Here is a 17,100-nt window from a genome sequence, read left to right as displayed (position 1 = left end):
GAATTGCTGGCCCCAGCTCGGTGCTGGTATCTGCGGCGGTGTATGCTTCCTCCACTAAACCACCCTCCTCCTCCTCCTCCTATGCAACCTCTGTCTCGCAATCAAGATGTGTCAGCAGCAGCACGTCGCCAGCAGTCGGTGTCGCGTGGCGTGGCAGCACAGCGGTGGGCAAGCGTCAGCAGGCCGTGCTGAAACTACTCAGCTTAGGAGAGAAGAGGCACATGGCCCATGAACTGCTGCAGGGTCTGACAGAGCAGACCGACCGCTGGCTTTCGCCGCTGAGCCTCCAACCGGGCATGGTCGTGTGAGACGATGGCCGTAACCTGGTGGCGGCTCTGCAGCTCGGCAGCCTCACGCACGTGCCATGCCTGGCCCACGTCTTTAATTTGGTGGTTCAGCGCTTTCTGAAAAGCTACCCACGCTTGTCAGACCTGCTCGGATAGGTGCGCCGGATCAGCGCACATTTCCGCAAGTCCAACACGAGCGCTGCCACCCTGCGGACCCTGCAACATCGGTTTAATCTGCCAGTGCACCGACTGCTGTGCGACGTGCCCACACGGTGGAACTCTAAGCTCCACATGTTGGCCAGGCTCTATGAGCAGCGTAGAGCTATAGTGGAATACCAACTCCAACATGGGCGGCGTAGTGGGAGTCAGCCTCCTCAATTCTTTACAGAAGAGTGGGCCTGGTTGGCAGACATCTGCCAGGTCCTTGGAAACTTTGAGGAGTCTACCCAGATGGTGAGCGGCGATGCTGCAATCATTAGTGTCACCATTCCTCTGCTATGCCTCTTGAGAAGTTCCCTGCAAAGCATAAAGGCAGACGCTTTGCGCTCGGAAATGGAGGCGGGGGAAGACAGTATGTCGCTGGATAGTCAGAGCACCCTCATGTCTATATCTCGTTTATAGCGCGTTTTGGAGGAGGAGGAGGAGGGGGAGGAGCATGAGGAGGAGGGGGAAGAGACAGCTTGGCCCACTGCTGAGGGTACCCATGCTGCTTGCCTGTCATCCTTTCAGCGTGTATGGCCTGAGGAGGAGGAGGAGGAACCTGAAAGTGATCTTCCTAGTGAGGACAGCCATGTGTTGCGTACAGGTACCCTGGCACACATGGCGGACTTCATGTTAGGATGCCTTTCTCATGACCCTCGCATTACACGCATTCTGGCCACTACGGATTACTGGGTGTACACACTGCTCGAACCACGGTATAAGGAGAACCTTTCCACTCTCATACCCGAAGAGGAAAGGGGTTCGAGAGTGATGCTATACCACAGGACCCTGGTGGACAAACTGATGGTAAAATTCCCATCCGACAGCGCTAGTGGCAGAAGGCGCAGTTCCGAGGGCCAGGTAGCAGGGGAGGCGCGGAGATCAGGCAGCATGTACAGTGCAGGCAGGGGAACACTCTCCAAGGCCTTTGCCAGCTTTATGGCTCCCCAGCAAGACTGTGTCACCGCTCCCCAGTCAAGGCTGGGTCGGCGGGAGCACTGTAAAAGGATGGTGAGGGAGTACGTAGCCGATCGCACGACCATCCTCCGTGACGCCTCTGCTCCCTACAACTACTGGGTGTCGAAGCTGGGCACGTGTCCTGAACTCGCGCTGTATGCCCTGGAGGTGCTTGCTTGCCCTGCGTTAGCGTCTTGTCAGAGAGAGTGTTTAGTGTGCCTGGGGGAATCATCACAGATAAGCGTACCCGCCTGTCAACTAACAGTGCCGACAGGCTTACACTCATAAAGATGAACAAAGCCTGGATTTCCCGAGATTTCTCTTCTCCACCAGCGGACAGCAGCGGTACCTAAACAATACGTACGCTGCACCCGCGGATGGAAGCATCGTTCTCTATCACCATAAAAAACGGGGACCTTTTAGCTTCATCAATCTGTGTATTATATTCATCCTCCTGCTCCTCCTCCTGAAACCTCACGTAATAACGCCGAACGGGCAATTTTTCTTAGGCCCACAAGGCTCAGTCATATCACTTTTGTAAACAATGTTTTTACGTTTCAATTCTCATTAAAGTGTTGAAACTTGCACCTGAACCAATTTTTATTTTAACTGGGCTGCCTCCAGGCCTAGTTACAAATTAAGCCACAGTAACCAAAGCGATTAATGGGTTTCACCTGCCTTCTTGGTTGGGCATGGGCAATTTTTCTGAGGTACATTAGTACTGTTGGTACACCAATTTTTTGGGCTCTCGCCTACAGTGTAATCCTAGTAATTTTTATGGGCTTTGCCTGCACTCATGGTACAGCAAGGTGTTTGGGGTTGGCCTACACTTTTGCTACATAAATGTAACTGGGGCCTTGTCTATACTGCAACTACTGAAATGTGAAAGAGACTGTTATCTCCCTAAACTGCTGCAACGGGAATGTTACTGTGGCCTGTCTTGACTGCTACTACTACTGAAATGGAACTAAAACTGTGCTCCCCCTATACTGCTGCTTCGGAATTACTACTGGGGCCTGTCTTGACTGCTACTACTACTGAAATGGAACTAATACTGTGCTCCCCCTATACTGTTGCTAGTGATATGTTACTGGGGCCTGTCTTGACTGCTACTATTACTGAAATGGAACTAATACTGTGTTCCCCCTATACTGCTGCTAGTGATATGTTACTGGGGCCTGTCTTGACTGCTACTACTACTGAAATGGAACTAATACTGTGCTTCCCCTATACTGCTGCCAGTGATATGTTACTGGGGCCTGTCTTGACTTCTACTATTACTGAAATGGAACTAATACTGTGCTCCCCCTATACTGCTGCTAGTGATATGTTACTGGGGCCTGTCTTGACTGCTACTATTACTGAAATGGAACTAATACTGTGCTCCCCCGATACTGCTGCTAGTCATATGTTACTGGGGCCTGTCCTAATGCTACCGCTGAAATGTTACTAATTCTGGGCTCTGCCTATGCCGCTGCTAATGCTATGTCACTGGGGTGTGGAAACGGAGGCTTCCCAAAGACATGATGGCGGCGAGGCCATTTCCCACCAACGCGGTTACTGTTAAGGTGCATATAACCACGGACACGTAGTGCCTCAAAAACATCCCCCTCCTCCTCCAACAATGAAAACATTCTTGGCAAATACCTTTGCATTGGTCCGTCTGGTGGCAGTCCAAGAATTTCACCTTTAACGACACAACAAGAGAGCCCCCCCACCATCGCCCCGCCACGGCCCACTTAATCCTGGCCACATTCCGAAAACCAACTAAATAAAACCGCGCTACTAGGTCCGCAGTCGCGACCACATTCCCACCAACGCGGTTACTGTTAAGGTACATATTACCAGTCTGACTGGGGCATGCAGTGTGGGCCGAAGCCCACCTGCATTTAATCGGACGTTACCTAAGCCGTGCTGGGCAATGCAATGGGATTTATTTATGTAACGCCGGTGGCTTCCTGGGACCCACCCATGCTGTCGGTCCACACGGAGTTGTACCTGCCTGTGTCTACTTATAAAGAACCCCAGTCTGACTGGGGCATGCAGTGTGGGCCGAAGCCCACCTGTATTTAATCTGACGTTAGCTCTGCTGTCCAGGGCACTGCAATGGGATTTGTTTATGTACCGCCGGTGGGTTCCAGGGACCCACCCATGCTGTCGGTCCACACGGAGTTGTACCTGCCTGTGTCTACTTATAAAGAACCCCAGTCTGACTGGGGCATGCAGTGTGGGCCGAAGCCCACCTGTATTTAATCTGACGTTAGCTCTACTATCCGGGGCACTGCATTGGGACAAACTACAGGAGCAATACAGCGCTAATGAGACGTGCACAGCTACGCTAGCATTGGAGTCCGCTGTAGGCACGCGATTGCTGAGGGTTTGTGCAGAGGCCTATGTCCTGGGTGCAGTGAAAGTCCGCTTCCAGCCTAGGATTGCTGAATTTGTGGGCCGAGGCCTATGCGGTGGGCGCGGTGCAAGTCTGCCATGTTTGGCCGCTCAGATCAATTTTTTGTTCATGTCTTGGGTTTCCTAGGACCCACCTATGCTGTTGGTGCAAACTTAGTTCCCATTGTGGTGTTTGACCTGTCTGGCACAAAGGCACTGACTGACTTGGGTAGGGGGCAGAGCGCTGACGGCTTTCCCCTTGCAGTGTGGATTGAGCTATGCGACACCTTGACAGAATGAATACTGTGTGGCACATGGAATCCCCATTGCTATGCCCACGTTTGCAGCTCCTGACGGAGGTGGCACAGGATTGGAGTTCTCATTGCTTCTGTACAGCATTGTGGGCTATCGCCCACCCCTTTTAAAGAGGGTCGCTGCCTGGCCCTGCCAACCCTCTGCAGTGTGTGCCTCCGACTCCTCCTCATGGCAGACGCACTTATAAATAGACATGAGGGTGGTGTGGCTATGAGGCCAGCGTGTGGCATGAGGGCAGCTGAAGGCTGCGCAGGGGCACTTTGGTGTGCGCTGTGGACACTGGGTCGTGCGGAGGGGTTGGGCAGCATGTAACCCAGGAGAGGTGGCAGCGGAGTGTCATGCAGGCAGTGATTGTGCTTTGTTGGAGGTAGTGTGGTGCTTAGCTAAGGTATGCCTTGCTAATGAGGGTTTTTCAGAAGTAAAAATTGTTGGGGGGGAGGGGCACTCTTGCCGCTATTGTGGCTTAATAGTGGGACCTGGGAACTTGAGATGCAGCCCAACATGTAGCCCCTCGCCTGCCCTATCTGTTTCTGTGTCGTTCCCATCACTTTCTTGAATTTACCAGATTTTCACAAATGAAAACCTTAGCGAGCATCGGCGATATACAAAAATGCTCGAGTCGCCCATTGACTTCAATGGGGTTCGTTACTCGAAACGAACCCTCGAGCATCGCGGGAAGTTCGACTCGAGTAACGAGCACCTGAGCATTTTGGTGCTCGCTCATCTCTAATGTTTGTACTTCAAGGAGAAAAAAACAGTATGTCCTTTGTATTTAAAGGTTGATTTTGACACAACGAGAATTGCTCAAAATGCGCTCAAAAGAATCTTATGAGCGATTCTCGTTCTGTCTAAATGCAGGAACATCATGCAGGTTTTGTGAACAAGTCGTTTATCGCTGAATTGTAGCTTGCTAGAATTGAGCAATCAGCTGTTATCAGCGGAGCAGGCTTTCATCAGCCGGCTGCACTGATAAGATTCTCCCTGCCTGTGTCCTGCTCTGAATTCACAGTGGGGCACAGGCTGTAAGCACAGAAAACACTACCGCTGTTTGTTCATGCAGAACAGCTATAGTGTTCGGTGAGAGATAGTGGCAGTGTCCCGCTGTGCCTGCACAGCTGTATAGTAACTAATTAGCTATTAGAAAGTATGCAAAGATGATCACTCAAAACTGTCATTTAAACTGTAATTTGAGTGACTTTTGAGCGATCATCTGTCCGTGTAAATCGGGTATAAGGCAGTGTAGGTGGTAAATGCGTACAAAATACATCTGCATTTTGACACCAAATACAGAGTTTAGTATACCAAATATCACCTCCAGGAAAAACAAATAATGTAAATAAATGGGGTTTTTAGTCCTCCCTATTATGCGTGTAAATTGTGATTGAATGGCTGTGATTGATTCAATCACAGCCATTCATCAAGTGCTGGCTGTGATTGGCTAAGCTTAGCCAATCACAGCCAGCGCTTCCAGAAGGCTGGGGATGCCAAAACAGAAGAAGAAGATCAGTGTCGGGACCTGGGGAGAAGATGCGGCCAGGCTGACAGCGCGTCTAAGGTGATGTATGTGTATTTATTTTTTCCTTGCAGCTAGGGCTTACTTTAGGCGTTGACAGTAGGATTTCCTACTATTAAAATTGCATCGCACTGCACGAAAACCATATATGTGATTTGTAGCATTGTAGCAACGCGACAAAATCGCAATTACTTTGTCGCCCGTATGAACAAGGCCTAATGCTGATGTGGCCTTCAGTAAAAATAAGTTTGTTACCCCTGCTCTACTGGATGACTGCTGCTGAACCAAGCACTTACAATTTGCTTGTTTTCTGTCCTGTTCCATAAGTCATGTATCTTCTCTAGGATGGCCTCTTCTTTTGGTTTCACAGTTGCAGTATCATGACTCAGAGCTGCTACAAGTTCTTCCTTGAAAGATTCATGTATGGTTTTTGCTGCTTTGGCCTCCCCTAAACTGCTCTTCAATGTTACATCAAGCTCATTAGTGCTCTTCTTCAGCTGGTTTAGCTCCTGTTTGCTAGCCTCCCAGGCTCGATGTGATGCATTTAACCTGTCTGTGAGGATTTTAATTTCCTTTTCAAGAACTTGTTTAGCATCAGTAACACTTTCTGAATCCTGAAATGAAGAACAGAATGACACAAAATCATGTAATTTCTTGTAATTTCTTATCACAGGATACACAAAAAAACTATGGGAGATATTTAAAAGAACATAGCCACACATCAAAGAAATAAATCCTCACACACAGAGTGAAGAGAGACATGCAATTTGTTTTAATTATTTTAATGCTTTTAATGGCCAATTAGGATTTATTAACACTCAGCAGATTTGCTGCAGAAATTTCTGAAAATCAAAATTTGTTCTATTCATTAGAATGGGGTTGTTGTGGCAGCAAGCAAATGGGTGCAGATTTATTAAGACGAGCAATTCATACGCCTGTCTTAATATAATGTGCGCTGGAGTAAGCTGTACCTAATTTATCAAGAAATACATAACTTCTAATAAGTTTGGTGCATGTCTTGCCTGTTTGCGCACCTGGAAGTGAAGTCTATTTGCTCTATAATTTATACCAAGCTTTGCTATATGTATGACATACAGTATGTCCCACTAAGCCCCACTCATTTATGTGCAAAAAAGGCATGCACCAAAATTTGCAGTTTCTTAACACCAGAAAACTGGCACAAATGCCTTGATAGATTTTCCCCTCTATATAAGGAAAAGAACAGTTATGGGGGGACAGTGTCTGTCCAGATGTTAGTGGGTGACCAATAGTGTTCAAAGGTGTAAGCAAAGTCTCAGATAGTGTTCTTTCCAAACTGCAGGTGATTCATAAGGACATCCATAACTTATATACCCATTATATAAGGGATATTCATAAAAGAAAAAAAAATCTACATTGAATCTGTTGCATGTGATTTCACTCTAAGGTCAGTTTCAGATGAGCATATTATGGTTACAAATGTGCCCATAAAATGCTAATCTAAAACTGTCCTACGGGTGTATTCAGACATGGCAACTGAGGTGCAGTTTATGTGGAATATGTTGGCACAATATAAATGATTATTATTATAATTAGAACATCAAAAACTGAGCCCCAAAATGCACATGCTGTTTGCTACGATTTGATTATTTTTTGATGCAACTGCAATTTTTACCAAAACTGTGATGAAAATCATAGCAAATTGCGGGAAAACCATGTGCAGTCTTTCTGGTGCAGTTTCAATACAGTGTTCAATTACACCTTGAGCACTCTTCCACAGGAGCGTATATCGGCCGCCGTTTTCACTGTTGGCCGATACACACTATGATCCAATGCATCAGATCACATGGCCGTATTTCCATGGCGTAAAAGTACCAAGCCAGACCAATATAGCGCCAGGCGCTTTTACGCTGGGCCGGAAATATGGTCCTGGAACTATCTTTCCGTCCGGAATAGGTCGGCCATTGCATGGGCTCCTATGGGAGTCAATGATAGCGGACGGAGAAGGGAGGTGGGAGGGAGTTTAGCAGCGTGACTGCTAAATTCCCCCCCCCCCCTTCTCTTCTTCTCTCCTCCCCTCTGGTTGTTTGCAATGAGAGGGGGCAGGACGGGGGGCAGAGCTCAGCTCCGCCCCAACACACCCGATCTCATTGTTTGCTACGGACAAGGGGCGGGGAGCCCAACAGTATTGTGGCCTCCGTGTATATGCAGCCGGGCTGTGCTGTCTGAAACATTAGGTTTGTGCGCCTGTTCACGCGTTTTTACGGCACCGGCGGGTGCACATAAAACCGCCTATGGCCATGTGAAAGGGACCTTGTGCGTCCATTCAGACACCACAGGCCCCTGGCGCATATACGCTGAGGCCACAATGATGTTTCCTCCCCCTCGCTGCCTCACCTCCTCTCTCCTTCCCTCCGGCTGTAGGTAATAGGAGTGGGCGGGATGGGGCTGAGCTAAGCACCCCCTCCCCTTGTCCGCAGCCAGCAAATGGAGGGGTGCAGCGGGATGGAGCTTAGTTCTGTCCCCACCCAACCCCTCCCATTGCAAACAGCTGGAGGGGAGGAGAGAGAGGAGAAGAGGGATGGAGTTTAGCAGTCACGCTGCTAAAATCCCTCCCACCTCCCTTCTCTTGCCGCTGTCATTGGGTCCCATAGGAGCCCATGAAGTGACCGACGTATTCTGGCTGGAAAGATAGTTCCAGGACTATCTTTTCAGCCTGGCGAGAAAGCGCCCGGCACTATATTGGCCTGGCTGGGTGCTTTTTCACGATCTGATGCATTGTAATCCAATGCATCAGATCGTAGCGTGTATCGGCCAGCTGTGAAAACAGTGGCCAATATACGCTCGTGTGAAAGAGCCCTTATGCATCCAGATCAGGATGGGCATGAATATTGCAGCAATACTTCCAAGCCATCCCTTTATTTGCCTTTAGTTAACCTATACTTATCTAAATATGAGAGAACATAGCGATAATATACTTAATGGAATTGCTTTCTATATGGCGGGATAATAGGTGCAGTTTATGTGGAATATGTTGGCACAACATTAACAGTTCAATGTTAGTGAATGGGGGTTGTATGCTTTTTTGAAATCCGCAGCATGCTTTATTTGTTATGGAAAATTCACTGTGGAGTCCATTCATTTCTATGTATGAGTGATAACCTGCAGCTAAATCTGCACCAAATCTGCAACAAAAACATGTGCGAACCTCCTTGCAGATTTGGGTGCAGATTTTTTCCACTGTGTGGAGTGAATTTTTGTGCCCTCTTGGTTACCTTTTCGATCAACTGGATTGGTTTTGTTTATAAATTAACAAAAGATAAGGAAAATAGGAATATATAAGGAAATTGCTGCATATACAATTGGTATGTAAATCATTGGCTGAATCCTTAAGTAGTGAAAGGAACCAAACAAAGGAACAGGTTAACAAGGGAATCTAACTTCAGAGGTGCACAAAATATCCTATTTTCTTGAGAAAGGCCTGTGGACATAAACTTTGCACTGAATCTTCATTCTAATTGCTGCAAAGTTTAATTTCATGGTATATACATCTGTGTCTACCTCTCCCTTCCCTTTTGATCTGATGCTATCTATAAACTTTTGTCCAACTCTTTGATCCTCATTGGATTTTATGATACACACAGACCTGACTTTCCTGTGCTTAGTATTTATACTTTAAGTGCTAATACGTTGATTAGCTTAATTAGCCCTAGATCTAACCACATAAGCCCTATAAATGTAAATGTTGTTTAGGAGTGTCATGTGTGGCACAAGTCATTTCTTTTGAAGTGTAATTTTCTCTAAGCGGATGAAAAGCAAAAACTGAGGCTTGGACCCAACCTGTTGGTAGGTAGGAAGATGGTGTTGATAAAAATTAAATTTAATTTAAAAAAAACAGCAGGCACCTGTTTATATATTAATGACATCTCTTTGATCTGCCCTTTTCTTAAGGCCCATTTACACTGGACGACTATCGCTAAAAATTTGCTAATCGGCGACCGTTTTAGCGATAATCGGTGCGTGTAAATGGGCATGGGGCACCCGCATTTCGGGCACTTTTTGCTGATCATTAAAATCAAGCTCACTTGATTTTAAAGATCACTTTTATCAGTAGTTCTCTACGGGGGAGTGCTGAGAGCATTCTTTCCCCTTGGAGAACAAAGGATCTTAGCACAGATAATAGCCTTGGGCTACTAGCCTGCATTCAGTGAAGGCTTCATTTACATACATAATTAGTATTTAAGTAGCTGAGTAGCTACTTAAATACCAATTTTATTTTGCAAAGTAATCACTCAAAGCTGTCGCTCAAACTATCGTTTGAGCGATCTTTGAGCGATTATCTGCTCGTGTAAATGGGCCTTTATTGTGGATACTACAAAAAAATCTCATTGTTGGCCTGAAACATTCTCAGCTTGACTACTGTAACTCACTATTGATAGGTCTTCCCCTCACTAAACTGTCCACTATTCCAATATATCCTGAATGCACAGCCAGGCTTATCTTTTTGTCCAGTCGCTACATTGATCAGTGGTTGGGACTGCCATCCTATGTGTGGCACGTTGCTAAAGGGAAGGGGGCAAATCTCGGAGGGGAGGTGTCCAACACAACGACTGTTTTAAAAGTTATTATCTTGGAACCAAATCGATATTTTCAAATTGGAAAGGGTGCATGTTACATATATGTCTGATAGAGAATTTGATGAGGAATCCAAATCTCAAGTGTGAAATACCTATATTCCTACTAAAGTTATTATTAATTTGTTCTTTGTTACAGACACAGCTATAGCTGCAAGATTAACACACAAGGAGAGGACAGAGATTGTGCTGATCTCCAGGGAGCACAGTACCTGAGTCATTGCAGTGGATTTCGACGGTCTGCACCCTAATAGATTACCTATCTGCCTAGCCACAGTTGGCAAATTGCTTGCCAAATTTTATCAAATAGGTTCTGTGTTGGGACAACAGTGGCCGTCCTGGCATCCTTCTTCAAGAGCCCACATCATAGCACTCTGCATCTGTCACAGCAGAGTGGGGTGAGTTTAATCACCATCGGGTGAATACTGCCTACACACAAATGGCACCTATACAAGATCTAGTTGCTACATCGTCTCAATGAGTATTATCCAAATTGCGGAGTTAAATTTGTGGATAGGGTGTCACAGCAATTAGAATGGAACATACATGACTGCTGCAGACAATAGAAGACCCAATAAGGACTTCATCAGTGACATTCTGTAAACCTGCCAGGGGGATTTTATATTAGAAGCCCACATAAAAGTTTTATGGGACATCTGGATCGTCAAATGGCATGGCATAGAAGTGGAGGTCCGGTGCCAAGATAAGTATATTGATTTTAGATTAGTTTTGAACGCCAATGCCCAAAACTATAATAAAAGTAACTCAGACAACCCCCTTATTAATGTATTGTATGAGTGTAGTACACAGAATGGCCTGTAATCAGACATTCCTGGAAGCTGAAGCGAGGGAAAACACCTGTGGGTGTGGCAGAAAGTAACATAAAAGAAACAGTTCCTGTCACACTCAGGGGAAAAAGAAAAACAGACAGCTCAGCAGAGCTGAAAGGGCAGCAAGCCAAGGTCAAGTGTGGACCAGTAAAGTAAAGGCCCTGAGGCTGACAGGGAGGATGCTGCTAGACTCCCACCCTGGTGGAGTTCAGATAAATTAACTTTGCTGTTGGTATGGCATTTTGATATGAAATAAATGCTGATGGAAGCCAGATTGACAAGACACTCTAAGTCTCCTGAGCCTTTTCTAAATGTGCGCCACCAATCCTAAACTTAAAGATGGCAATCTGCAAAGTGAGTAACCCCAACTTGCCACAAGTGGTGGAGGATGCGCTGGCACAGACTGGCACACAAGGCTGCAAGTGGCATTTAAAGGGCCAGGAGGCCAAAAGTGTGGTTGCCGTGGGGCAATGAAAGTTTGCAGGCTGCATTTAAAAGGCCAGCAGGCTGAAAAGGGTGGTTGCTGTGGGGCAATGAAGGTCTAGACAGAAAACACATTGGTGAAACCAAGGTGGCGGACTTGTCTTTTTTTTGTCTATGTTGGACTGTGCAGCCAAAAGGGTGGTGTCAAGAGATACCACCTAAAAGAGCTCTGCTGGGGTTTTGTGCAGGATTGCACAGTAAAGGCTGCACAATGTGAATGGACATTTAATGAAGTGTGCAATAACATGAATGTCACAAAAATTATTTCTGTCTATCATATGCCTAGAAATTGTAGAAATGTTCTCCAATCTACACAGGTGAAGACAGAGCCTGAACAGGTTGTTACAGGGAGTTCAGCCACCCCCTATGTGGGAGTAAGCTCAAATATGCCTATAGTGGTATACAGAGGGATTAATGAGAAAAACACATGTAGTACTACAAGTGTGGGAATCCTAGAGAGGAGTTGCTGCTGGAGTTTTCGGGGAAACTAAAATAGTTGCTGGCAATAACCAAAAGTTGTCAGGGGTGATAAATAGTAAAAATGCACGTAAGAAGAAAAAAAAAAGGAAGACTGCTTGTAGTAAGACAGAAGGTATAATCAGTGCAGACCCTGAAGTCCAAAGTGAAACAGAAAGTGAGCACTTCAGGAGGAACTTGCCACAATGCATGCTGTCCCTAATGCGCTGGTGAAGCAAGGATTACTGATAGAGGAGGAGACAGAGATACTCCAGAAAGAAAGAGAGAATGTTCTAAAAGAAGCCGCTTTTGAGCGATAATTGTTGTGTCTAAATGGGCCTTTAGAGATGTTGCAAGTTTGAAAGATATTCTACAGATGCCTGTAATTAAACTACATATTTGCATAATCAAGTTGCAGAGTTGAAAATGCAGTTAGTAAAGAGAAATTGTGAATTGGAGTCTCAGATATTTGAGTTCAAAGAAAACCCGGAAATAGAGAAAGCTGCCTGCAGCTGGGCAGAGAAGCAAACAAAAGTCTTGAAAAACATACTGGACTTCAGAGAAGCCCAGGAAGTACTCCATGAGCAATGGGTGACCCAGCTAAACATAAGCAAAAATGAGGAAATTGAAGTATATAAAACCCAGATCCAGAATCATGCTCTAGTTATGGGGGAACTGTCCAAACAGTTAGAGCAAACTAAAAAGGTGGAAAAGACATTGGAAAAGGTCAAACGGACTTTGGAAAGTGAATGTACTGGGCTGACCCATGAGGTGAAGGTGCTATTGCAAGACAGGCATGACTGAATGCAAGAGAAACACAGTTGAGATGCAGCTTCAAGAGCTACAAGTAAAGATCACTAAAGATGACAAAGTACAGGCAGAACTGTCCGAGAAGGTGAACAGACTGCAGGTAGAATTGGAAGCTTAGATTGAAAAGTCTCAAAAGCTGGTGCAAGAAGATATGCGGCAGAGGCTGAGCCTTAGGGCTCTCTCAAACATGCTTTTTATTGTGATTACCACAGCGTTTTGAACGCCATGGTAATTGCAGTATAACGCTCCCATTGTTTGCAATGGAGGCTCGCAGACATGCGGTTGATCGCATTTTATTTTTCCATGTTATAGTGCACCTCATCACCCATCATAATGATGGGGTGCGCTAAAAGCCGCTGTCGGATGAAAACAAAAGTAAAATCAGGGCATAATGCCACAATCGAAATTGCGGCATTTTGTCTAGCACATGTGTGAGAGTGGCTTTAGTGCATACCTGAAGAGAATGGAAGACGGGAGAAAGGTATTCCTCAAGCAGTTAGAGGAAGATGCAGAAACAAAGAAACATGGTAAAGAAGATTTTAGCACTTCAGGCTCAGCTGCCAGTTATGAAAAAGGCAATGGAGAATAATACTGCATGCTTGGATTCTGTTGAAGAGCAAAAGAGAGAAATTCAAAGACAATTAGAAGCTGCAAATCACAAGTATGAAGAAAAAGCAGCTGCATATGATAAACTTGGGAAGTTTAAAACAAGTCTTTAGCAGGAATTGGAAGTTATTACTGTGGAGCTTGGTTACTGTCAGATTATGTCCAAACTGGAGAAGAAACAAAAGATGTGTGAACATAGGCTTACTGAGGAGAAAAATCAGGACTGCGAGATGTGCCATTGAACGTGAGCGTACTGAGGAAACGGCTCGTAAGAAAGAGACCGAAGCGTTAACCTTGACACGCCCCCTGAAAGTGGTGTTAGAAGAAAAGGCGGTATTTCAAAAGTTCGCAGAGAAGTTATGCGTAAAGGTGAAACACTGGGAATCAAATAGTCGTGTTGCTGAAAAGTAGGTTTAGAGACTAGAGAGGTCTAGGACCCAGTGCAAAGAAAAGATATTGTTGAAGAATCTTAAAAATGAAATATAAGACTGGATTAGCACCAAGACAGATGCTGAAAAGAGAAGTGAAGAAAAAAATAGAGCTCACCCTCTATAGCAGGGACCCCACAGCCAGGCGATTATAATAGACGGAACCCAGACCAGAAGAAAACCGTCAGCTTTAGTGGAATAGCAATATATAAATGAAGAAAAAAGGTTTGCTTTAACATCTAAAATCTTCTGTATTTCAGGGAAGAGAGATCATATAAACAGGCATCAAAAAGTTGGACGCGTTTCGGCTAGTCCTGCAGCCTTTTTCAACAGTTGAAAAAAAATGCAACAAGGAATCCCCTGCTGCGGCTATCATAGCCGCAGCAGCGGATAGCGCTCTTTTCCCATTGCTTTCAATGAGGACGCACTATTTATGTGCGAATTTTACCATCGTGTGACTGCACAACAAGTGCGAATTAAAAACGCGTCTGAGACTTCGGTAATGCATTTTTTATTATACATGCATTCTGCAGGTTTTTCTCCCACACCTGTTGATGCGTGAAAAAAATGCTTGTCTGTCCCAGCCCTAAAGGTTCACATACTTTTGCCACTCAGACATATGATATTGGAAAAAATTTTAAAAAAACAGTATACATAACCTTAGAAGCGCTGTTATCCTGGCCGCATCTTCTCCCTGGGTCCCGACACTGCTTCTCTTCATCATCTTCTGGCTGGGGATTGAAAAATCCCAACCTCCTGGAAGCACTGACTGTGATTGGCTGATGCTTAGTCAATTACAGCCAGCGCTCGATGAACCAACCACACAGCCATTCATTGAGTGCTCACTGTGATTGGCTAAGTGTCAGCTAATCACAGCAAGCACTTACAGGAGGTGGGGATTTTTCAATCCCTGGCCAGAAGAAAAGAAGACGAACAGTGCCGGGAACCAGAAGAGGAGAATCTGCAGCAGAGCCACAGACAGCGCTTCTCGGGGATGTTTAATTTTTTTTTTTTAGTTACGGCTTATTTTGGGGGTAGGGTTTATATTTTTTTATATCGTGCTACAAAAAGTCAGGCGACTTTGTAGCACTAGAAGCGACCCTGTAGCGCTACAAATTCACGCTATCACTGTGAAAAACCGCAGCAATATCAAATGGACAAGCAATGCGATATCGCAGCAGTTTTCTCGCGGCGATTCCGTGTCGCCCGTGTGGACAAGGCCTAATGTATACCTTTTGTCACACATAGTTTTGTGTAATACATCATAAATACTCTTTACTAGCATATAGGATAGCATAGGCATTTAAGCTACAGTTGCATACTTTTTTCCTAGTGGAAGACTATAATGATTTACCAGAAAAGAAAACACATACCTATACGTAACTGTGTTTCCCTGAAAATAAGATACTTTTTTTTTTTGCAGGGCACAGTGTCTTATTTTCGGGGGGTGGGGCTTGTACTTACCTGGTCCGCGGCATCCCGATGCCTCCCGATGGTGTCTGGCGGTGGCGCGGCGTCCTTCTCTTCTCACAGATGCCTTCTGCTGGCGACCGGGCTTTGAATACCCCGCTTCCAGCAAAGCAAATGCTGTGATTGGCTAATCGAGCGCTGGCAGCCTATCACAGCCAGTGCTCAATAGGCCAATCACATCCATTCAGTGATGTCATTCACTGAATGTGATTGGCTGCCGGCGCTCGATTAGCCAATCACAGCGCTTGCTTTGCTGGAGGCGGGGTATTCAAAGCACTGTCACCAGCAGAAAGCAGCTGCAGCGCCGCCGGAGACCATGGGGACGCTGCGGGCCTTATATTCTGAGCCTCCACCGAAGCCCGGTAGGTCTTACTATCAGGGTAGGACCTATTTTTGGGGAAACACGGTACAATGCTTTATCAGAGCCATAGTGTGAGAATTTTTTTGAGAAATGCCACACTACATAAACACTGCAAAACCATCACACGGTGAGCCCTCTTTCATACAGCCATACAAAAAAAAACTGTGAAGTAATGAATGGGATCAGCCAGCAACACCATAAACATACCAATGCAGATGGGAAAAGGCCAAAATATTCCAACATGACCGATCATCTTTTCAGCAGAGGTTTTTGCGTGTCAGCAATCTCGATAATAGCAACTATTTCAGACAATTCATATCTAATGTATATTAACCCTAGGCTACAGCTTTGCCCCCTTTGGATAACACATTTAGAAATTGTAGCAGACTGAATTTGAGGGGCAGTTGTTCACCTAAAAACCTCACTACTTTTGAGGAAGGCTTATTACAGAAAAGAAGTCTTTGATAATGAGAAAGTATCAAAAGAAGGTTCCCAAGAAAGTAGCTCTTGATGCATAGAAAAGGAATAGAGATGAGCGAACGTACTCGGTAAGGCCGATTTCACAATCGAGCACCGCGATTTTCGAGTACTTCACTACTCGGGTGAAAGGATTCAGGGGTCGCCGGGGGGCGGGGCGTGGCGGAGCGGGGGGTAGCAGCACGGAACAGGGGGGAGCTCTCTCTCCCTCTCCCCCCCCCCCACTCCCCTCTGCAACCCCCCGCTCACCCACGGCGCCCCCCGAATCTTTTCACCCGAGTAGTGAAGTACTCGAAAATCGCGGTGCTCGATTGCGAAATCGGCCTTACCGAGTACGTTCACTCATCTCTAAAAAGGAACCATTTTCCAAATGGAAACCTAAAAACTGACACAAAAGTTTGCATTATAATAGCCTACAGTGAACTTCTACACAGCAAGTCCCAGATTTATACTGCATGTTCAGTGTTGTACCCTTGTTTCCTTTCCCAAAGAATAAAACAGAAAATCCCAGAGATTTTATATGCACACCTTATGGAGGGTTTTTATTTGCTGGATAAATGAGGTAATCTTCCTTTTCTCTCTGTTTACTTCAGAGACAAGCTTCATTATGGTTTCTCGGCTGGCTTTAGATTCTGTCTCATGGACATTAATGGTTTCCTCCAGAGTGGATATATTACCTTTTAATGTAGAATTCTCTTTGTAGAGTTCGCTTGCCTAAAAGGAAATGAGTAACAAGCTTATCTCTTGCTTATAAGCAGGTACTACAGTTTGCTTATACTTATTCAATCAGTGGAAAGTAAAAGGTGAACAATGCAAGTGTAGTAAATCAAAATTGCCTTTACAAGCTGGAGAAAATAATCTGTAGATTTTAAGAAGTGATGAAGATTTTCAAATCTGCTAAATGCTTT

General features: G+C 45.5%; 1 protein-coding gene across 5 annotated transcripts in view; it reads right to left on the bottom strand.

Moving 5' to 3' along the window:
* Positions 1–17,100, bottom strand: part of CCDC170 (coiled-coil domain containing 170) — a 128,474-nt gene that overhangs the window by 43,407 nt on the left and 67,967 nt on the right. For all 5 annotated transcript variants that reach the window (XM_066595953.1, XM_066595955.1, XM_066595952.1 and 2 more), the window contains 2 exons: positions 16,721–16,906; positions 5,955–6,272 (listed from right to left, as the gene is read on the bottom strand). In XM_066595953.1, the coding sequence (XP_066452050.1) occupies positions 5,955–6,272; positions 16,721–16,906 (504 nt within the window). The remainder of the gene's footprint in view (positions 1–5,954; positions 6,273–16,720; positions 16,907–17,100) is intronic.

Source organism: Eleutherodactylus coqui, chromosome 3, assembly GCF_035609145.1.
Source record: "Eleutherodactylus coqui strain aEleCoq1 chromosome 3, aEleCoq1.hap1, whole genome shotgun sequence".
Classification (NCBI taxonomy): domain Eukaryota; kingdom Metazoa; phylum Chordata; class Amphibia; order Anura; family Eleutherodactylidae; genus Eleutherodactylus; species Eleutherodactylus coqui.
This window is presented reverse-complemented; position numbering and strand designations above follow the sequence as displayed.